Source organism: Peromyscus leucopus, chromosome 23 (genome assembly GCF_004664715.2).
Source record: "Peromyscus leucopus breed LL Stock chromosome 23, UCI_PerLeu_2.1, whole genome shotgun sequence".
Taxonomy (NCBI): domain Eukaryota; kingdom Metazoa; phylum Chordata; class Mammalia; order Rodentia; family Cricetidae; genus Peromyscus; species Peromyscus leucopus.
In genome coordinates, this window is record NC_051082.1 from 33,267,871 (window position 1) to 33,291,007 (window position 23,137).

Genomic DNA, 23,137 nt, shown 5'->3' on the forward strand with positions numbered 1-23,137 from the left:
ACGTTCTCGGGCCCTTGAGATGGCTCAGTGGGTAAAAGTGCTTGCCACCATGCTTGGTGATGTGGTGTCCACCCCACCACCCGTGTGGTGGGAGGAGAGACAGACTCCTCACCAAAGCATCCGTTCCCCCTCCGAGCACACCCGAATGAGTGAGTGAAATAATAGTAGAAACATCGGAACAGTCTTCCCTTGGTGTCTGTGGAAGCTTAGCTCTAGGACTTCTGCAATACCAGGGTCCTCTGTGAGAAATGGCGTCATGTTTGTATAATGTGAGTGCATGTTGCCCCATATAATTTACACTTTAATGCACTTAGGGTTGACCTACTTAGGCCTGCTGCCCATGTTGAAATCATGTTCAACGTTATTTTACTTTGTGATGCTGAGATCAGTCCCAGGACTTTGCACATGCTAAGACAGAGCTCCACCCTAAGCCCATCCCATGCATTTGAAACCATCTCTACATTACTTATTCCTAACGCAGTGTAAATGCGATGCAAATACTGATTAGTGTGTGTGCAATACTGATCAGGAGGTCTGTTTGTTTAGTGCAGATGATGTTTTTCTTTCTCCCAGGTACTTTGAGTCTGTGGTTGGTTGGGAATGGGATGTTGGGACCTGCTGGTCTAGAGACCAGTTGTGTGTTTCCTCGCCTGTCAGTGGGCAGTGTCAATCCTACTCCAGTATCAGATACTTCCCAATCCATGTACTCTCTGGGATGTTTTCACACCGAGAGTTAGTTTTGCTGTTAGTGCATGAAATGGTCTTCAGACTGGCTTTGCCTCTCTCAGAATTGGAAGAACTTGATGTGTTGCCTCTTGGTGTATGTATTGACATGGTCTTTCCTCCCCTCTACCCTTCTGTGGAATACCTGTTGGTTCTGTCGATTGTCCTGTTCTTGTTTGGATGAGTTTTCTTATGTCTTTGTTGCTAGTTTATGTCAGATGTGTTGCTGATTCCTAGTTTACAGCCTGTATTTTACTTAGAAAATATTTTATGCCAGGCGGTGGTGGCGTATTATGCCTTTAATCCCAGCACTCAGGCAGAGGCAGGTAGATCTCTGAGTTCAAGGCCAGCCTCATCTACAAAGTGAGTTCTAGGACAGCCAGGGCTACACAGGGAAGCCCTGTCTCGGAAAAAAAATACATATTTGGTTGGTGTGTGTGTGTGTGTGTGTGTGTGTGTGTGTGTGTGTGTGTGTGTGTGTGTGTGTATGTGTGTGTAGATCAAAGGACAGCTTGCAGGAGTCTGTTCTCTCCTTCTACCATGTGGGACTTTGGGATTGAACTCAGGTCATCAAGTTTGATAGCAAGGGCCTTACTCTCTGAGCCATTGTACTGACCCTTTTTTACTTTAAAGTCTTGATTTACAAGAAAGTATTTATTTTTCTTTTAGAATCTAGTAGTGTTTGTGGCTTTTTAAGGACAATTTTCCTTTTATTCATTTAGGAAGTCCTTCACTGACTATGTTCTTTGAGAAGTCATAGTCTACTTTCTAACATTGAATTGCTTTGTTTGTTTGTTTTTGTTTTTGTTTGTTTGTTTTTTGAGACAGGGTTTCTCTGTGTAGCTTTGGAGCCTGTCCTGGATCTCACTCTAGACCAGGCTGGCCCACAACTCACAGAGATCCACCTGCCTCTGCCTCTTGAGTTCTGGGATTAAAGGCATGCCCCACCACTGCCTGGCTGAATTCTTTTATACATTTTTATTTCGTGTGTGTGTGTGTGTGTGTGTGTGTGTGTGTGTGTGTGTGCGTGCGTGCGCGCGCGCGCGAGCTCAGGCCAGAGGCCAGAGATCAGCTCTCTGGAGTCAGTCTCTCCTGTCATCTGGTGGGTCCTGGAGTTGAGCTCAGAGTGTCAGCCTTGCAGTGAGTGCTGTCACCTGCTAAACCAGCTTGCTGACTCAGGATACTCAAGTTCTTAATTGTGGATGGCATGAGGTCAGAGCCCATTTTCTCTTCCTTTTCAGACTTTTTCTGGTGCCACTTTTGTCAGGCACCAGCATTGCATAACCCTGTTCCTTTTCAGGTTGCTGTGGTCACCTGGTCTTCCCTGTGGTTACACTTAGATTATGGCTCTTGTGTCTTCTGTCTGTCAAAGCAAGACTCCTCACCTTTTGGAAATTGTTTGAAGTCTCTGTGTGTTTTTATCTGATTTTGCTTGCACCTAGGTTGTTTGGGTCTTTGGTTTGTTTTTATTCTTTGACAGACTTGCCATTGTTGCAAGCTTTCTTTCTTTCCTTGTTAATGCATTACAAGGTGTGATGGAGGATCGCACGGTCATTTGTGTGGGTGCTGTGCATTGCTTCCCTGTGGGTTTGCCATGATGAGTTCACAGGACCACAGCCACAGAGCTTTTGAAAACCGTGCAGATTAGTATCCTGGAAGGGCATTGAACGTGTGTGTTGACGTTTTGCTGAGTGGCTTTCCAAAAGAATGGTGAAGATAGCTTCAGGGCTGGAGAGATCCACAGCAGTTAAGATCCACCTGCTGCTTCTGCAGGGTTCAGTTCCCAGCACTCATGGTGGCTCTCATCTGCCTGTGAGTCTAGTTCCGGGGATCTGACACCCTCTTCTGGTCTCCACAGATACCTGCACACATGTGATAGATATCTATACAATCAGGAATACACTTGTAGAGATAAAATAAGTGTTTTTTTTTTTTTTTTTGGTTTTTTCAAGACAGGGTTTCTCTGTGTAGCTTTGCGCCTTTCCTGGAACTCGCTTTGGAGACCAGGCTGGCCTCGAACTCACAGAGATCCGCCTGGCTCTGCCTCCCGAGTGCTGGGATTAAAGGCGTATGCCACCACCGCCCGGCCGATAAAATAAATCTTTAAGAAAAAAAAGAATATGCTGCTCTTTTTATTATATGGAAAAATATATCTCAGATGCTTTAACCACCTTTGGGACTAAAATATTTAGAAGTTAGGATTTTGTAAAGTAAGACTTTTTTAAATTTGAGTTTGAGACTGAATTTTTTTCATGCATCAGTCATTTGTGGGTTTCATGGTTTTTCACAAGCATTGTTACCTTTAGCTCACCCCCCTTTTTTTTTCTGCATGAACCTTGGTGCCAAGTAGGTGACAGTTCTCTGATGATTTGAGAAGAGCAGAATTTGAATTTGACATTTTTACTTTTAGTTTATATCAACCACATACAGAATAGTTAGTTTCCTATCTTGTTAACTGTGTGGGCTGCATTGTTCTGTATTGTATATTTTCCTTCCTTCCTTCTGCTTCCCAGAAACAAATCACATGAGCCTTGCTTGATGCTCATTTCTTTGCGAATGTAAGCTTTTTCGAGTGTGATGAAGCTGTAGGAATGATTTCCAAAGTCACACTGGCATGTCAAGCTCTCGTCGTTCTAAAGTGTGTGTTAATTACTACCTCTGTTGTTGTTGAGCAGGCTTTCCTTGAGATTTGGTCCAGGTAGTGAGGGCAGGTGATGCTCTCCTGACGACAGGTGTCATCAGAATGGATGGCATATCGCAGGGCGGGCATAATAAGAAATGTGTTTGGGTTTTGTCTCTGCAAAATGTACTGATAAACTTTCATTCTTATTACCATCTCAGTTTCTTTTCTGGAAAAATGCGTTAATGAGATGATAATGTTCTGGCTTTTTTTGAAGGTGAAGATTGTAAAAAACTGACGTCAGAAATACTTGCAGAGATAGAGACCTGTCTGAATGAAGTTAGAGAAGAAATTTTTTTTAAACTTCAGCCTAAGCTTAGATGCACATTAGGTAAGTAATTGTGTAGCCTGACTGATCCGCTGTAGAAATACATACAGCATAAGGAAATGCATTGTTGTAGTGCTTGGTAAATATGTATTAGAAGTCAGGTGTAGTGTCATTTGGAGGCACTTGGGAGGCAGAGGCAGGTGAGTTCGAGGCCAGGCAGGTCTACATAATGAGTTGAGAACAGCCATAATGACACAGTAAGATCCTACCTCAAAATGAAAATAAAATAAAATATATATCTAATTAATGTATGTATATATATATTAGAACATATGTTAGATGTGAAGATTTGATGCTGTTGTGAATTGTAATTTGTTTGCCTTCTTAGTGAATATTTAGTTACAGCAGAGTTGAAATTTAAAGTCTATGACTTAATCACAAATGTGTACTAAATATCTACAACTATACACTTGCCATTTCTAGCAGGAGGATTTTTCTTTTTCTTTATAAGAAATACATTATTTTGACTTAACATTTTTATATAAAAATAGCAATGGCCGGGTATGATGATACATGTCTTTAATCCCAGCATTTGGGAAGCAGAGGCAGGCAGATCTCTGTCTACAAAGCCAGCCTGGTTTACATAGTGAATCCTAGGACAGCCAGGCCTACATACTGAGGTCGTGTCTCAAAAAAAAAAAAGGCAATGGGATCCTATCACAAAGATGCTGTTCAAATAGCCTTTGCAGTTGCAGGTGTTTGCAGCACATGCCGGAGTAATGAAACCTGTTGTCCACCTTCCAGTCCCTCCCTCACAACAGTTGCTGGAAAGTTTTGGGCAACTGTAGTTCCAGGCTAGGGAAGAGCAGGGCCCTGAGAGCAGGCTTGGTCTAAGGAGGAGGCGGGAGGCAGTCTGCAGTTTGTCTCCTGGACCTTGGAAGCCCTGAGGATGAGAAGGAAACCACTGTAAGGATGGGATCCCCTATTACACAGCCTCCTTCATCTCAAAGCTGGCACTTAGGGTCATGGTTTTGTTTAAGGACAGCAGAATCCTACCATCTCTAGTCAAAGTGGCAGGAGTTTAATTATTCAAGGATTAGACTAAAGGTTGAGATAAATAGGGGGGTTCAAAATTGATCCTTTACCCTTGTGTATCAAATCTGTGCCACTGTAGAGTTGGTAGATCTGAACAGAGGTGGCATTTGAATGGTTATGACCAATTCTGATGCGCTTTTCTAGCGTTTTCACTGATTTTCAGTGGTTTTTGTTTTCATGTGCAGGGTTATAGCTCTGAGGCCTTTCCCTTCTGAGAAGGAAGGCAGCATGGGTGTCATATGTTCTTAGGTTCTCATGACATTTACAAAACAAGAGGCCAGCGTGGGAGCTGAGTTGATGCTGGCCGCGTGTGGAGGTTGTTCCACCGTCCTCCAGATCCACCGTGACCGACGGACTGCCAGGCAGGGCTCACACCTAGGTGCTGGAGACTTGCAGGGTGTTGACCACTTGCCTTCCCTGTACAGTTGACAGTCGCAGCTTTTGACCTCTCCTTTTCCTTTTCTCTTCTGCAGGTGAGATGGAAAGTCCTGTGTTTGCATTGCCTGCTCTCTTAAAACTAGACCCCCATGTGGAGAAGCTCTTTACATACTCTTTTTCTTGGAATTTTGAATGTTCCAATTGTGGACACCAGTATCAAAACAGGTCAGTTTGGGGTTTTTAATGGATTCTTTCGGCTGAATGGTTCATAGCGTAATTTAAATAACACATTTTGCACCTCTAGTGAGTGTACTCTGTCTTGGGACTTCCACCCTTGATACACCCCCCACTCCCAGGCAAGGTTATAGGATAGCCCAGGCAGGACTTGCCGTGTAGCCCAGGTTAGTCAAGACTTGAGACTTTCCGCCTTGGGATCCAGAGTGTAGAGTAGAAGCTGTGTCCGCCTGTCTTGGACCCCAGCACATCTCTTTTTTCTTTTTCTAAGATAGGGTCTTGCTAAGTAGCTCAGGCTGACCTCAGATTTGCCACTTTCTTGCCCCAGCCTTCTGAGTTCTGCAAATGGAGGCATGGATCACAGCTGGCTTCCACATCTTAACTCCGCCCACTAACGCTAAAGGAACAGTTTGCAACACAAGACTGTACTCTAGTTGGCTTGCTGCTGTGAGTTAGCTAAAACAAAGCAAAGGCGTTCTCTTCATTTCCTTAGTGCAAGTTAGAAACAGAGGAGAATAGCGCCCTTGACGCTCTGGAAAGCCCTTAGCTGGCCTTCTGCTCACAAGTCCTTGGAACTGTTTTGTTTACCCTTCTGTTAAAGATAAGGCTTTTGTTTGCTGTAGGCCTCTGTCATGGAGCTGCTCTTAGTGGATGGTAGCATCCAGCAGAGGTTACCTCTGTTTTCTGGTTCAGGAGTGCAGCAGAGAGGGTAGGTACTTATCTGACGTGCCCCCTCTTGAGCAGACCAGGGAAGCTGCTAGCTGGCTATTAAAAGATGACCTACCAGCCGGGCCGTGGCAGTGCACGCCCTTAAACCCAGTACTCAGAGGCAGAGGCAGGCGGATCTCTGTGAGCTTGAGGCCAGCCTGGTCTACAGAGTGAGTTCCAGGACAGCCAGGATACACAGAGAAACCCTTCTCTCTCTCTCTCTCTCCTCTCTCTCTCTCTCTCTCTCTCTCTCTCTCTCTCTCTCTCTCTCCCTCCCTCCCTCCCTCTCCCTCCTCTCTCTCTCTCTCTCTCTCTCTCTCTCTCTCTCTCTCTCTCTCTCTCTCTCTCGTTTTGCGCCTTTCCTGGAACTCACTCTGTAGCCCAGGCTGATCTGCCTCTGCCTCCCAAGTGCTGGGATTAGAGGCGTGCGCCAACACCGCCAAAAACAACAACAACGAAAAGACAACCTGCTTTGTGGGTCATTCTTCATAATATTACAGTAGAGTCAGTCCTTACCACTGCAGCTCACCTGTGAGCAAGCTTCAAAAGTTAGAAGGTAAAATGTGAGGAAATTGTTACACAGCTAGCCATGGTCTCAAAAGGATATCTGGACAGTAGGAAACAGTCAGAGAGGTGAGTCTGGAAGAATGCTGCAGGAGTGAAGGCAGCAGAGGGTGCTTTTTGTTTTTGTTTTTCTAGACAGGATTTCTCTGTGTAGCTTTCGTGCCTGTCCTGGATCTGGCTCTGTAGACCAGGCTGGCTTCGAACTCACAGAGATCCACCTGCCTGGCTCTGCCTCCCGAGTGCTGGGATTAAAGGCATGTACCACCACCACCGCCTGGCTCAGAGTGTACTTTTTAATCAGTTGCTCTCAACTGCTAGGAAAGGGTGAAAATTCACACTGTGACTTGAAATATTTGTGTAAGCAAGCGAGTATTCCCTTCCTGGGTTTCCACTGATTTGTACAAATGGTCTGGTTTTCTCATAGTAACTCAGTAGTAGAATCAGGAAACCTCTGGACTTGTTTCATGGCTCCATGGCTCCCTTGCTCACTGTGCTAAACTCCCTAATCACTACCTGTGTTTTAATAATATAAACAGAGCAGATGATTAAAATCAGCTTAATTACAGCTTTTCTAGAATTCACAGGTAGCACTTTGACAGCTTTTCATCGAGTGTGTTCTGTGTGCCAGGAGCTCCCCAGCCTCTGGGAGTGATTTTTGTTGTGGCCAGTTCAGATGACTAGTTGCTTAGGAGAGCAGTTCTGAACTCAGTGCAGAGGGCTGGTGGCTCAGCAGTCAGCGCAGGCTTTTGGCAGATGGTCAGTGGGCTTGGACAGCGCTTGCACAGAGCTCAGAGAAAGCTCCAGGGACGCCACCAGCCACTTTGGTTTGCATCTGGTTTTTATTTCTTTAAAAGTAGTTGTTAGCCGCGAGTGGTGGCACATGCCTTTCATCCCAGCACTCAGGAGGTAGAGGAGGTAGAGGCAGACGGATCGCTCTTGTGAGTTTTGGGTCAGCCTGGTCTACAAAATGGATGCCAGGACTGTTACACAGAGAAACCCTGGATTGAAAAACCACACACAAAAAAACAGTGATTGTTTAAGTTTCTTTAGAGTGTTCTTTCATTCTAAAAATAAAAGCAAATGCGGAGTCAAAGCTAAGATGCAGTGGCATTTAGTCAGTGTACGTGAGGTCACAAATACTCACTTGTACTTGCTCTGACAGAGACTCTCAGCTAGTCCTTTCATGTGGTGCCTCTAGTCCTTGTGCCAGTGTAAGGCTTTTATTTGACTCAGTAGTGACTTCCTGGAGAGGCTAGAAACTGGTCTGTAGAGGCTGGGGGTCCTGATGCAGACCCAGTTTGTCTGCCTCTCATTGTCTGTACAGAGGCTGGAGCACTTACCGCTTGAGGGTTGGTTGGCAGGGGAGTGCCACGTTCCGTGCCTAATGGTCCACACACTGAGTGCTCAGAAATGTCACATTAACATTAATGGAGACAAAATCCTTATTACTATCTCAGAACTAGGAGTCTTGACTTAATCATGTCTTAAAGAATGGTGCATAGTCTGGGCACACAGGTCTGGGCATACAGAGCAACCTGTGTGTTGCTTTGCATTTAAAAGGTTAGCTTTTCTGCAAAACAGTCATTGTTAACTGCCAGTGCTCTCTTTGCTCAGGTACCATATGCCAATATTATTTGTTATTTAGAGGAGAAAAGCTTATGTTTCTTTGGCAGTATGATACTTGTTTTAATAAAATATTTTTCTTAAAGTTGATGCAACTAGGATTCATTATACACCGTTGAAGGTCATCTTGACTGATGCTGTCAGGATTCAAGCTAAAGTGAATCCAGTGATTGAGCCACCTGTGTAGAAGCAGAAGCGCTCTACAAGGGCGTTTTTCTAATAGTAAGAAAGTTAAGTTGTGCGGATTTAAAAATAGCACCCTCTCGTTGGCAGTGATGGCTAGTCTAGTTTGCGCTGCATACACTGAGTGTGACATTTGACAGCCTTAGAGAGGGATGCTCGCCAAGAACCTCTGATGCTTCTTCCTCTTGGGGTCCCTGGCGGTGTTTAGAGACACTGGCTGCTGCGGCTGGGGACTGATCCTGGAATGTGATAAGTAGAGACCAGGAGTGACCCTAAACCTCCAGTGTGCACAGTGGGGCCTCACAGGTCTTTCTCTGGAGTAAAGTGTCAATGGCGTTGGTGCTGGGAAACTGCCGTCCACCCCTCTGTGCTCCTCCCAGCTGAAAACCAGTCAGTGTGGAGTCGGCAGTCTCCAGCTTAGCTAGAGAGGGCAGGCCATCACTGGACTAACACATGCTGGGAAACGAGCACAAATGAGTTTAGCAAATGCCTTCAAGTTGTACCTGTTTTTGCAGGTGTTTGAAGAGTCTGGTCACCTTTACAAACGTTGTTCCTGAATGGCACCCACTCAATGCTGCCCATTTTGGTCCGTGTAACAGTTGCCACAGTAAATCACAAATAAGAAAAATGGTGTTGGAAAGGTGAGTTTAAATTTACTTACAATTTTTAGGATGTAGTGAAGATGGATTTACATTTTTTATGTATTGGGAAGGGAATAGTGACTACAACCTACCTTTCAGAAGTTTGAGTGAACACATCCTTATGAACCGCCAAATGCTAATCATTTAAAAGAACTCCGGTAGACAAGCTATACCAGGGGGAGTACCACAATAGGGGTGCTGTGGGGTGGTCGGCCCCTCTCTTGTAGTTGTGTGTGTGTGTGTGTGTGTGTGTGTGTGTGTGTGTGTGTGTGTGTGTGCGCGCGCGCGCGCTTTGGTAGTATTAAATTTTTTCCTCTTCCATGAAATGCCTAAAGTCATTAGAGTTCTGGATTTTCTTGAATTTCAAGAACTAAGATATACAGAGTCATGCTGGTGCCTTGTGTGTCTATGTATACATATGCATATAATTTATTTTTATTTTATGTGCATTGGTGCTTTGCCTGCATGTCTGTCTGAGTGAGGGAGTTGGATTCCCTGGCACTGGAGTTACAGACAGGTGTGAGCTGCCATGTAGGTGCTGAGAATTGAACCCGGGTCCTCTGCAAGAGCAGCCAGTGCTCTAACCACTCAGCCCATCACTCAGCTCCACCTTGTGTGTCTTAATGTCTGTCTTCTCCCAGATATCAGCCGGCTCATTCTTCATCGTCTTAGAAGCTTTTCGCTGAGGTTGAGCAAGTGTTTTCATTGTATTTGCAAGCTGTTGGCTTTGTTCTAAGTGACTGCTTCCTCTGGTGGGTAGAGGCTAGGGAGGTGTTAGACATCAGCTTTCTGCAGCGAACAACCCCGTCAGTGAGGGGGGGTGTGTTCTGGAGCCTTCCCGCTCAGGCTGGCTGCAGTAAAGGGTGAGCTGTAATCTGACGGAAGAAGCAACCAGTGACATTAACCTCTGCTGCCTTCAGAGCTGCAGCAGTTCCTCAGAGATTCCTCAAGGCTTGTTCTCATTGCATTACTAGATTCTCCGGGAATGTAATAGTGCTGTAGCTCGCGCTGAGGTGGGTGTCTGCCTCCTCACCCCCTCCAGGCTTCCCCTTCAGCCCTGCGGCTCCGGAGGCTGCTGCTCTGCAGTCTGGACTCCCACCTCGGCTGGTGGTGGTAGTGTGCTCTTGGTTTCCTTTTAGACGCTCTTGCTCAGAGTTGCTGCCCTCTGCCGCCCCTGGCAGGTGCTGGTTAGCGTCCACTGGTTCCGCTCTCTGTCTGGAGTGCTGTGGGCCCCTGGTCCTGACGTAGCCCCGAGCAAGCGTCCCGCATTGTGAGTAAGTGCTTACCCGGTCTAAACCGGCACTGAGTTTGCACTATTGTTGGTGGACACGTGTCCTTCCCTCAGACAGTGTGCACAGCCGCGGAAGGGTTTGCCGTTTGGTTTGCTTTGTTTGTTCACTGGATGGTTTCAGTGCATAACACCTCTTGACGTGCAAATGCTTCAAGTCTGTGGGTCCTCGCCACACTGGCCCTGGTTTACTGGAAACTTTGGAAGCTGCTGACTTCCGTCCTCCTCGCCAGTTTCCCTCTGTGGCTCTTCTCTGGGCCTGTTACCTCGGGCCGTAGCCTGACCCTACACTCAAGCATCTGTTGCATGTTAATTGACTCTGAGCATCTGTGGACGGCACCTCTGTGTGGTCCTCTCGTCACTGTCTCCTCCATTCTGCTATGCTATCCTGTCTCTGTCCCCCACCCCACCCCACCCCACCCCACCCCACCTCATCCGAGACAGCATTTCCCTGTGTAGCCCTGGCTGTCCTGGATCTCGCTCTGTTTACAGGCTGGCCTCACACTCACAGAGATCCGCCTGCCTCTGCCTTCCAAGTGCTGGGATTAAAGGTGTGTGTGTGCCGGCCACCACGCCTTGCTCCCTGTCTGTCTTGGAAATACTTGCTGGCTTCAGGACTGTAGCTTGTTTTGTCCTTCCCTACTCCTGACACTCAGCAGCTTCTGAGGGAGGCAGAGTGAGGAGGAGCAGCAGCTGCCTTGCCCGGAAGTCTGTTGTGTGGCCCGGGGACCAGGACAGTAAAGGCAGCAGCGGTACACGGCTGCCTATTGTGGGATTACCTGGGCATCTTGGTGTTTGTAATCACATCTGATGGCCGTATCGGCTTTCTCTCCGGCTGGGGGCTGAGGATTTACTCCTGTATTATGTTGTTTGATCTGCTAAGTGACTGCATTGCAACATACACTTTTTAATTGTATAAATATGTTGCTTTTATTTACTTAAAGATTCGTGCTCTGATCAGCAAATGTTACCATTATGTACAGTCATGTTTGAGTTTAAAATGTGTTTTAAATTCCAGTGGATTAGTTAATAAGCCAGATTTATGATAAGGACATTTTCTATTTTCTTCAAAGGTAAATTAAATTTATGTAAAATTACACTTAAATTTTAAATGCAAGGTATTTGTATAAGACTGTTTTGCTCCAAAATTAGTACAATTTGACTTGCTAGTATTTAATAGAACTTAGGGATAATAGGACATTCATCAGCTGAATGTGATGATGCCAATACCCAGGAGGCAGAGGCAGGTAGGTCTCCTGAGTTCAAGTGTGGTTTGGTCTACAAGTGAGTTCCAGACCAGCCAGCATAGAAAGGTAGGTAGGTCAGTCGGTCAGTCAGTCCATCAAACAAATAAATTGATCATGAGACTCTATTCAGCTATATATCCTTCTAAAATCTCATGTCAGTCCCCCCAGGGCCTCGTCTCAGATCACCCACATGTGTAATACATAGCCCTTAGGAATCGGGCAGTAAAACATGCCTGCTGAGTCCAGCTCCGCCACTTCTCTCTCAGTGAGTTGTTTAGGAGGTCTAGCCTGGGTCTGACGGTGTGAGCACTGCCTGCCTTACTGAGATGAGTGAGTTGTTTAGGAGGTCTAGCCTGTGTGGCTAGAGTTTTCCTGCCTTGCCCACAGTCAGGACAAATCCTTGTCACCCGCCAGTCCCACAGCCGCTCAGACCCAACCAAGAAAACACAGAGACTTATATTGCTTACAAACTGTATGGCCGTGGCAGGCTTCTTGATAACTGTTCTTTTATCTTAAATTAACCCATTTTTATAAATCTATACCTTGCCACGTGGCTGGTGGCTTACCGGCGTCTTCACATGCGGCTTGTCCTGGCGGTGGCTGCAATGTCTCCCCCTCAGCCTTCCGCTTCCCAGAATTCTCCTCTCTCCTTCTCCCACCTACTTCCTGCCTGGCCACTGGCCAATCAGTGTTTTATTTATTGACCAATCAGAGCAATTTGACATACAGACCATCCCACAGCAAGCCTGAGTCTGACGGTGTGAGCACTGCCTGCCTGCCATCATCTCAGGCCCTTGCTGGTTGTTGTCCCGGTTGTTGGAGACAGGCACGGGGTCTCTTGGCTGGTGAGACAGGGTTTGCCTTGTGGTTTAGGCTGACCTGGTTTGTGTATGTAGCTCAGGCTGGCCTCAGACTTAAGCCCCGACCTCCCTCCAGAGTTCTGGCATTGCGGCACAGCCACTGTGGCCTGAGAGTCCACTTAACTGAATCTCTAGCTGGGCAGGAAATGCCTTCAGGCTCCTGAACCAGCTCCAGACAACAGTCGTGTCCCTTGTGGGGCACTTGGGTTTGCTGAAGATGGTTGTCTTCTGACCATTTGACCATTTGAGTTCCAGCTGATTCGACTCGGGTGTTTTCTTAGCGTCTGAAAGATGGGGGTGATACAACCCAAAGTGAACCATGGCTTAAAAATAATGTTTACAGACCTTTGTTTTTGCCTGAAACTGACATTACTGTAGTACAGATATGGAATTGTTAAATTTGCATCCTCTAAGATTTGAGTTATTAGAGAAGTTCTGATGAAAATTGACTTTGTGATCCAGCTCTTAGTATAAGATATGACTGTCCTGGTGGGGAGGGATTGGTAGTCCTGCTGTCCTTAGGTGGCAAGGGGAATGTATTCTCTGTGCTATTCCTGAGGTTCATCCTTCCAAGAGAGGTGCGCCTCTGTGACCCAGATGCCGATGACTCTTAGTCTTCAATTGACTCTAGTTCCAGGGTTGGTGGTCCATTCTGTTTCCTATGGTTACAGTAGAGCCTAAACTAACTGGCGCTCCTCAGATTTGAGCATCCTCTGTGGCTGACGTCCTGGGTGGGGTGGGGTAGGAAGAAGCCTGAAAACAAAGCAGGCAGGGCTCAGTTCCTGAGAGGCTGGATGGGACAAGCTGAGGTTTGGAGTTGTAGGGCACTGGAGTCTAGAGATCCAGACGCAGCGAGGAGTGGAGGACACACATGCCGAGGTTGTAACTTGTGCCGCTTTTTTTGTTTTGTTTGTTTTTTGTTTTTTCCAGACAGGGTTTCTCTGTGTAGTTTTGGTGTCTTTCCTGGAACTCACTTGGTACCCCAGGCTGGCCTCGAACTCACAGAGATCCACCTGCCTCTGCCTCCCAAGTGCTGGGATTAAAGGCGTGCGCCACCACCGCCTGGCAACTGGTGCCCTTTTTAAAGCAGACGCTGCCTGATGAAATGTCTGGTGGTGGAGGCCAGACATTTCATGACTTTGGACATGGTAAAGCACAGGGGGTTGGAATTGTCTTCTAGAGCTTCCCTGATGACGGAGAGAAGAGCTGGGTGGGGGTGTACTCAGCGCTGCAGCCCACTCAGCGCCTGGGAGGCTCAGGGGTAAGGAGGACACTCTGAGGGTTCGCCCGCCTGTGTGGCTGAAGTGGAAGGGCGTCCTGTCAAGATTGTGACATTGTTCAGCCAGCCCCTCTCCTTTAAGCCCTGGAGAACTGAGACACATGGTCAGCCTCTTTGCAGGGGCTTGCACAGGTAGCTACTTTAGAATTTGTGTAGCCTGGCCATTCTCTTTCCCCTTCCTGTGTAGTGACATTTCGGTCCTGTGTGATTTCAAAGCAGCTTCTGGGGCCTCTGCTTGCGTTCAGCTAGAATATGAATGTGGGTCCATCTTGGCTCATTGACTCACTCACTGGCTACTGCTTCAGAAGCCTTAGAATGTATAAAAAGCAAGCAGTCTGGCAGGTGCTCTCACATGTATTGGGTCATTTACTCTTGTTCTCATATATATATATATATATATATATATGTGTGTGTGTGTGTGTGTGTGTGTGTGTGTGTGTGTGTGTGTGTATATATATATATATATATGTTTATAAATAAATATATATTTCCTAAAATGTTCCTGTGCAGACGTTGAGGTTTTCTAGTATAGACTCAAGAGGTTTTAGGTAAGTAGCCTCAGAAGGTACTTGGAGTGGTAAGTGTCATACCTGTGAGGCTCAGGGAACCGAATACAAGACTTGAATACTGAAATAATTTATTAGTAATAGAGACTCCGAATCTATGGCCTGCCTGTCCAGCTGTGAGAATCTCTGTTTTACTGTGGATCACTGAAAGACACATACTTCATAGCCTAACAGTTGATAGTATGTATACTTCACTGGCACATTTTATGGTCAGCAACATCTTGGAATTGGTAAATTAAGTCAGATTTTAAAAACCAGCACAAGCCAGGGACAGTGGTGGTGTACACCTTTAGTCCCAGCACTTGGGAGTCAGAGGCAGGTGGATCTCTAAGTTTGAGACAACCTGGTCTACAGAGAGAGTTCCAGGACAGCCAGGGCTGTTTCACAGAGAAACCCTGTCTGGAAAACCAAAACAATTCAACCACCACCAGGACAAAGAATGTGGTGATATGGATGGTTTGGAGGACTTTCAGGTTTTTCAGTTTTGAGGACTTCATTACCTCTAACAGCATAATTGACAGGGAATGATTCACATGCCATTCCTTGTCAGTTTGAGTAATCTTACAGTTTGGACATTGATTCAAGTTCATTTTCAGCTGAATAAATTCTGATAAGGAAGTAGATTTGACCTCTGTTGAAATGTTAGGATTAACTATTAGGGTATCCACCATTTCTTAACCCAAGAGCTTAGTTACATCTAGTTATTTAAGGCCTGTCTCTAGGTTTGTTTCCAGTTTGACATGTTTATAATAGTAAATTGTACTTTTGAATTTTGAGCATCTTATAGTTTATAATAAATCAACTAGTGTATTTTATTTTCTTCTCCCTCCACTTAAGGACAAATTAAGTTTTTCTTAAGTGTAAATTTGAATTTAACGGATCTCTTTACTCCCTAAGAAGAGGGAGAAATTGGCCAACTCAGTGTCTGAATTATCTTAGACATGAGATTTTTCCACTAACTGCTCTTTCTTCTGAACAGAAGTGATTGATTAGGCACCTGAAACCAGAGAAAACCCTGAAGGCGCTGGGCTCCTGCCACCCTGGCTCCGCAGCAGGGGTCTCTGAGCTCCGAGCTGCTGGCAGGGCCAGTTTTGTCTGCGGGTCCTGCCAGTCTCCCTGCACAGGTCCAGCTGCTGCGGGTGCCCTTCCAAAGGGCTTGGTGTCCGTCCCATGCTTCTTAGAGCCGCCTCTCCTGGCTGATTGCGGTGCACATGGGAGGTGCTGGAGCAGAGTTGGTGCAGCCGGCCTCATGCGTGCCACTGGACGGTCCTGAATGGCGGACATGTGGCATGAAATTGGTTTGACTTGTGCCTCTTTTCCACAGAGCATCGTCAGTATTCATGCTGCACTTCGTGGAAGGCTTACCTCGGAAGGATCTGCAGCACTATGCATTTCGTTTTGAAGGCAGTCTTTATGAAGTCACATCTGTGATACAGTACCAAGCAAATAACCACTTTATAACGTGGATTTTAGATGCTGATGGTAAGTGTTGGAAGGTTTTATGATACTGAGCGTGGGAAATAGAGCCTCCTGGGTTTTGTTTTGTTGTAAAGACAGACTTCCCCTAGATTTTTTAAATTTTATTTTAAATGTGGTGTTTTGGAGTATCCTTCGCAACTCTATGCCGTGGATCTGTAGGATTTACCTATTTACTTGTATTTCTTACTTCATTGGTTATTCATGTAGACACTTTTCTCACTATGCTTCCCAGCCTGGTCTTTTGTACCCCTGATGTGTGGGTCATCCACTGAGTTTTTTTGTATTAGCTATTTTTCTGTCTTTACTGTGTGTGTTAACTGGCATGGAATGTTAATTCAGCAAACCTAGAATAGTGCACTGTTACCCCAAGGCTCATGATCCACCCTTGGTGCATTGTCCACCTTCTGTGTGCATTGGTAGGTGTGTGGCTGTACCAACATGTATCCACCATTGTAGCACCACACAGAGTAGTTTTCTGAAACACCACTGTCCTCCACCTCCACCCTTCCTCAGTTCCATTGCCTTCCTCCTAGGGGTCAGGCTCTTTCTAAAACGGTAAATAGCTTCCATTATACACAGGGCAGCCTTTTCAAGTGCAGTGGTTTGGCCTAGTAATGTGAATTTAGTGTTCTTCCACTGCGTTTCTCAAGTGACATCCCCTTGTGTCTGAATGCGGAAGCCTGGGTACTTTGACCTCCTAAGGAGAAGGCGTGCGTCTTGGGGCCGGGGAGATGGCTGGGTCAGCAGATTCCTTGCCGTGCTGCAGGAGCTCCTGAGCACTAGTTCCCAAACCGCAGACAAAAGGCAGGGCGCAGTGGTGCACACTTGCGGTCCAGAGCTGGAAAGGCAGAGCCCTGTAGCTTGCTGGCCAGCCAGCCCAGCTCCTTAGCAAGTGAGAGACCCTGTCTTCAAAGTGAAGGTGGACAGTGCCCAAGGAATGCCACCTGAGGTTGTCTTCTGTCTGTGCCCTCCTAAACACACACACAAGAAAAGCCATCCTGATTGCTTCCATGTTTAGACAGACATAAGTGACGGATGGCTTCAGGACCTACAGTTACAGACAGACTTTGCACTCAGTTTGTGCAAATACCAAGGAGTTTGGTTACTAGATCAAATGGCAGTTTTGTTTGGTGAGAAACTATGATGCTGTCTTTTAAAGGGGCTAAATTTGCCATCTCCCATTCACACAAACAGTGAAAGGGAATTGTGATTGTCCCCAGCATTGCTGGCACTTGGCAGTGGTGGAGACTTTGGCCATTCCAGTAACAGTAACGGAATCGAGAAAGAGCTATCAATCTGTCAATCCTGTCCGTGTCCGGGCCGGGTGAGGTTTCCCGTCTCCTTATACATGCATACATGTGTCCCCACACTATATTATTTAGGCAGAACTGTGGGGTTCTTTGTGACATTTTGCCTGTATACAATGTGCTTTGACTGTCTCTGCTTACCTATAACCCACATTCGCCTCTCTCTCCAGCTCTTGCTGGTCATGTCCACTTCACTGATAGTATTTTAATTTTGTTTTAATTTTTCTCTTTGAGGGATTTAAAGAAAAAAAATTATTGGGCCTTAGGCCTCTATTTGTTTAGTTACTACTGTGATAACTTAGAAATTGACCAATACATAAGCATCTAAATTGGTCCGAAGCTCAGCTGCAGAAAGGACTTTCTCCTTTCTTAACCTCCCTGTTTCCGTTTCTCAAAATTAGTTCTTTTTCTTTTTTGTCTCCCCCCGAGACAGGGTTTCTCTGTGTAACAGCTCTGGCTGTCCTGGGTCTCACTCTGTAGACCAGGCCGGCCTTCTACTCAGAGATCCAGCTGCCTCTGTGTCCCAGAGGCTGGGATTAAAGATGTGTGCCACCATACCTGGCTCTTGAAGATTAGTTCTTCATGGGCCCTTTAGCTTGAGGGGGAAGTGTGTTTTCTGTGTGTGCTGTGTGAGGATGTCTCCAAGCATACTGTCACACTGTAAGAGAGTACTGTAGGCTGGGGTATCCCCACTGCTGCAGAAGTGCATGTGATACTTGGCTCCATGCTTTCTCAGGTCACTGCATCTGTCTGTAGATGGAGTGAGCTGTGTGTTTGCTTTGTCACAATTCCCTTGTTAATTAATTATTGAAAAGCTATTGTTCATCCAGACTTGTAGTTGTTAGCTTTTCTCAAATTACCCTGTGGCATAACTAAAATGTAAATAAATGTGAATGACTCCACCTCCCTTTAACACCCCACCCCTGCTGTCTTTTGTCTGTTTTCTTTCCTTTCCAGCCATGGTTTCTGTTTGCTTAATTTTTTTTATTGTAGCAAAATGGACATAATATAAAATGCTCCATTTCAGTATTTTAAGCTTATAGGGCTCCTTGGCGTTAACTTCATATACAGTGCTACAGATCCATCTCCAGCACCCAGGTCTGCAGCTGCTCATCACTAAAACAAGCTGTGCTCACCAGACACAGTTCCCCATCTTACCTCCCCTGGCTCTTTTAGCCACTGAGCTACCTTGTGTCTCTGAATGTTACAGCTCTGGGCACCTCATGCAGGTGGAACCAGAGGATTTGCCTTTTTGTGTATGGCTTATTTTATTTAGCACATTTTCAGGGTTTATCTCTGTCAAATTGTGCCAAATCTCCTTCCTTTCTAAAGCTGAGTAATGGCTCCATTCGTGTGTTTGGGGGCACTGATGGGCAGACTCTTAAAGCCCCAGTGTCGCTTCTCTGGGGTGTGTACTCAGGCGCACTCTCTGAATGGCTAGATTATTTCTGTGCATTTTATAATCCCTCCAGCAATACACCAGGTTCCAGATTTTTCCCAGCCCTGCCAGCATTCATTAGCTCCCTTAAAAAAAAAAAAAAAAAAAAAAAGCTATCTTTCTAAGGTGTCCTTTTTTCTTCTCCTTTAAGGAATAGTTTAATAGTTGCTTCCTTACTCCTAGTCTGTGTTTGTCTCCTTCATACGTCCTCTACCATGCCACACCTACCACATCCCTGAAATTGTGCAAGTGGAAAGGCCTGCCAGTGCCCCAGCTGCCATGTGATGCGCCCTGAGCCCGTTCCCTAGAGTGCTGCAGTGTTGATCCTTAGACTTGCTGTGTACGTGGAGCAACTTACTCTGTGATTGATGTTGAGTATGTTAGCAGGTCAGAAGTCCAAGTGATTCCAGTGTGATTTAGTGTGTGTTTACTAGAGTGTACACTGTCCTGCAGACCTCCCTGAATTTCCGATTGCTGCACTGTGTAGCCTGTAACTTGTGAGGTCAAATGGAAAGTAGCACCTGACAGAGTAGAGCCGAGGAGAAGGCTGTGCTTCACGGCGCTCCTCCTGTGGGTGCGGGGTGATGGAGCTGCGGGGAAGGGGCATGGTGTCGGGGAGGTCTCACCTGTGACTTTGTGTTTTATTTACTTCCAGGGAGTTGGCTGGAGTGTGATGACTTAAAGGGTCCATGTGCTAAAAGACACGGGACATGTGAGGTGCCGGCCTCAGAGGTGCACATTGTTGTTTGGGAAAGAAAGTCCCAGGTACCGACTGAGCCAGCCGCCTGCCTTCCACGCACAAAGCCGAGAGCGCAGCAGGCGTCAGGTGAGGAGCAGCCAGCTTCGCCAGCACTGTGTTCTGTGGGTGGGACTGCCACCTCAGAACCCTCAGTCGCCCACCCCACTCATATGCCAGTTGCTCCTCAGACTTTTCCAGAAGTCCAAGCTGTAGCTCATGGCAATAGTGTACTTGCGGGAACAAAAGGCATGCTCGAAAGTGCCTCTGTTTCTCAGAGTGACTCCAGAGATGGCCTGTTAGAAGACAAGCCTGTGGTGGCGAGTGCAGGACTGGGCGGAGCTCTTCCTTGGCCGCCAGGAGACTCGCTGATGACTTCCCTACTGTCTAGCCCGGGTGAAGGACAGCTAGTCACCCCGCCAGTTGTGAGCACAGCTGTGAGCACAGCCCCGCAGGAAGGACCCGTGCAGGCAGGACACACGGTAGTTCCTAAACCTGTGACTGATGCCCCTGTTCCTATTCCTGCTCAGGAACTGAAGTCCGTGGCAGCTGAGAAGGACACTCAGACACAGTTGCTGCCACTTACAGCCGAGAGGCTAAAACCCGCACAACCTGGTAACTCTCAGGCATCCAGTCTGAGAAAGAGAGAAACTGCAGCATCTTCTAATGCTGCGGGAACAGCCAGGTCACCACAGACTCAGCCTCGGAAAGACGATCAGAAGAAAGCCTTCGTGGGAAGCTGGGTGAAGGGGCTCTTGAGCCGGGGTGGTGCCTTCATGCCGCCCTGTGTTTTGGCTCAGAATAGAGCAGTGACTGACCTGCAGCCCTCCGTTAAAGGGGCCAATAATTATGACGGCTTTAAGACGAAAAGTATAAACCGGAAGGCGAAGAAGAGGACGTCCAGGAGGACGGCTAAGCACGTGGACGAGCCGTCTCCAGGCAGCAGCTCCCCACCCTCAGGGAGCACAGCTGCTGTGCCCCATGCTGGTGGGACAGCCTCGTCACCCCTGTTGAAGGGGCAGGAAAGCTCTCGGGCAGCCCCCCTCACCCACAGTTCCCATGGCAGTGAAAGCGCCATCTCTCCAGCCAGCTGTGGAGATGCAGCTGAAGATCAGGTTCATAAGCTTCGGCTCAAACTTCTTAAAAAATTAAAGGCAAAAAAGAAGAAACTAGCTGCTCTCATGTCTTCCCCGAACCGTGGGACATCTGTGAGTGACCACTCAGAGCCAGTGTCCCATTGTGGGTCTCCAGATGACTGTGAGTCCATAGAGGATCTGTTGAATGAGTTACAGAATCAGATTGACCTCGCGGACAGCAATTCTGGGTACGCCACTGCTCCTGGTGGCGCCTCATGCGACGGCCAGAGTCAGGAGGAGATTTTAGCAGAACTGCTGTCGCCTACGGCCCTGTCAGAGCCCTCGGCGAGTGTGGGGCCTGACCTGAGGTCCTTGGAGATGGGGGACAGCACACTAGCACCTGATGAATTGAGTGCTGTTTCCCAGAACACCTACCTGACACAGGACCATAACTACTGCAGCCCCGAGAAAAACCAGGGTGAAGCCGAGCTTCCTTCTCTCCCAGACAGCGCCTGTATAAGAACGTTGAACTTGGGGAGCCCCATGAAGACTGATATTTTTGATGATTTTTTTCCTACTTCAGCATTGAATTCTTTAACAAATGACACATTAGATCTACCTCATTTTGATGAATATCTGTTTGAGAATTGCTGAGCTGTTGTTAACGTTTTAGTTTAACACTGACCACTACTGCAAGAGGCCATGACTTACGGGTAGTGCTGGCTGACATGCACACCCTTGTGTCCTAGCCTTGGGGAAGGTGGAAGCTCCTGGGCTCTCCCTTTGGTTCTTGTGAAGCGTGGACCTACTGCAAATTAAAACCCTTGTTTTTGTCAGTTTCGTTTTGTGAGTACAGAGTGGTAGATTGTACACTTGGCTGCATTAAATTTCCAGGTTTTGGCAATTGGGTGTTGGGGTATGGGGAGATGACTCGGGTGGTAAAGCCTTCAAAGGCCACTTCAGGGATGGTGCCACATTGTCCTGGCCTCAGAAGATGCCTTTTGATAAAGCCATAGCCTGGGTTCGGTTCCCAGCACTGTAAAAAGCCAGACCTGGCTTTGTACACCTGTGGTCACAGGTCTGAGAACCCCAGAAGCTGGCCAGCCAGTCGAGCCAGAGTGGTGAGCTCCAGCTGCAGTGAAGACTCAATCTCAAGGAATGAGGTGGGGTGGGCTGACATTGGCCTCTGGCCTCTAGACCGCGCACCTGTATCCACACAAACATGCACACAGAGAGATAAAATGACCTTTGAAAACATGGATGTTTGGTTCAGGAAAACCCAAGCTCACACAATGCACGTGTGAGTGCCTTGACAGTTGCTTCCGATCACCCCAAGCCTGCTGCTTCTGGTGGGACCCTCAGTGCCACCCGTCTTCTGTCCTCTCCTCACAAAGGGTGGCAGGAAGCCCCGTCCTTAGAACTTGGAGCAACGTTAAGTGAGCAGTGTGATGGGTTACAGGAAAGAGTCGTCTACGATGTGCTTAAGGTTTAGATTGCTGTAAACACCATCTTTCTTCCCAACGCAGTTTCTGTACCAGCTGGGGCACCCCCGATCTTACTGCTTCGAAGAGAGTGGTAGTGTTTACAAGCTAAATTCTATTATATGTAAAGTGTTAATTCATTTAAAACTCAGCCTTCCCATGAGTGAGGTAACAGTTGGGGTTTACAGATGAGCAGAACATGCCTGTTAAGTTAGATGGATCAAGTTAGAAGTATTGGACTAGTCAACCTCAGTTTCCAGATAAAGGTGGTTGTTCAAAAGCAGCTCTTGGTGGTGGCGGCGGCACGCACCTTTAATTCCACCACTTAGGAGGTAGAGACAGGTGGATCTCTGTGAGTTCGAAACCAGCCTGGTCTATAGAGCGAGTTCCAGAACAGCTAGGGCTCCACAGTGAAACCCTGTCTCAAAAACCACAAAAAACCAAAGCATCCCTGGTGATTTGAGTAAAACTTGAGTTTTTAGGGTGGCTGGCAGTCAGCACTTGGCCAAGGCACTGTGTTGAATCATCTAACCCCCATATTTACTCCTGAGACTTTTTTCTCTGATTCTGTAAATAATGCATGGTCTAAGGAAGTGTTGTGTGTATTTTGTATTAGGGCAGGGCACACCTGTGGGTAACGTGTGTGTGGATCCCCAAAGTTGGCTTGAGAGTATTTCCCCGTCACTCTGCACTTTCTTCACTGAGGCAAGGTCTGTCTAGTTAGTCAACCTCCGTCCGTCCGTCCGTCCGTCCGTCCGTGTGTGTGTGTGTGTGTGTGTGTGTGTGTGTGTGTGTGTGACGCACCTGTCCATCTCTGAGATTCAAACTCTGACCTCAATGCTCGCACAGCAAACACTTCCCCTGTTGAGCCTTCTCCCCAGGTCTGGGAGAACTTTTTTCCTCTTTGAAATAGCATCTCGTGTAGCCAAGGTTGGCCTTGAACTCATTGTATCCAAAACTGACCTGGAACTACTACTGCTCCTCGGATCCCTCTACATTCGGAGTTCGGGGTTTCAGACTGGAGCCACCACGCCTGGCTAAGTAACTTTTGAATAACTGCCTGATACTCAAAATAATAATGATGGTAGCGTTGGGGAAGGCTGTGGGACTCAGGAGGTAGTGCCTTGATGGAGGAAGTGCATCACTGCACCCAGCCTGGGCTTTTAGAGCTGGCAGCATTTCCGGCCCACTCAGTTTCCTAACTGCGGGCAGCGTGACCACTGCCTCGTTCCTCTGCTTCCATGCTTGCCTGGCGTGTTGGGCTGTATACCCTCCCACTAGGA

At 47.1% G+C, this 23,137-nt stretch overlaps 1 protein-coding gene and 1 long non-coding RNA gene across 6 annotated transcripts in view; one reads left to right on the top strand and one right to left on the bottom strand.

Annotated features, from left to right (window-relative positions):
- Uspl1 (ubiquitin specific peptidase like 1) overlaps positions 1–21,213 on the top strand; it is a 33,627-nt gene extending 12,414 nt beyond the window's left edge. For 3 of the 4 annotated variants that reach the window (XM_028878065.2, XM_028878067.2, XM_028878066.2), the window contains 5 exons: positions 3,621–3,734; positions 5,240–5,369; positions 8,972–9,097; positions 15,662–15,819; positions 19,217–21,213. In XM_028878065.2, coding sequence (XP_028733898.1) covers positions 3,621–3,734; positions 5,240–5,369; positions 8,972–9,097; positions 15,662–15,819; positions 19,217–21,027 — 2,339 coding nt within the window. In that variant the 3' untranslated portion in view covers positions 21,028–21,213. The remainder of the gene's footprint in view (positions 1–3,620; positions 3,735–5,239; positions 5,370–8,971; positions 9,098–15,661; positions 15,820–19,216) is intronic. The other variant, XM_028878068.2, reaches the window with a different exon arrangement.
- Positions 1,656–20,910, bottom strand: LOC114699149. 2 transcript variants are annotated; one of them, XR_005089830.1, is made up of 4 exons: positions 20,898–20,910; positions 17,090–17,154; positions 10,811–10,815; positions 1,656–1,673 (listed from the first exon to the last, which is right to left on the bottom strand). It is a non-coding gene; the product is annotated as an uncharacterized LOC114699149 (long non-coding RNA). The 2 variants fall into 2 exon arrangements; XR_003735476.2 differs by lacking the exon at positions 20,898–20,910 and adding an exon at positions 20,011–20,020.
- Positions 21,214–23,137: the final 1,924 nt, after the last annotated feature.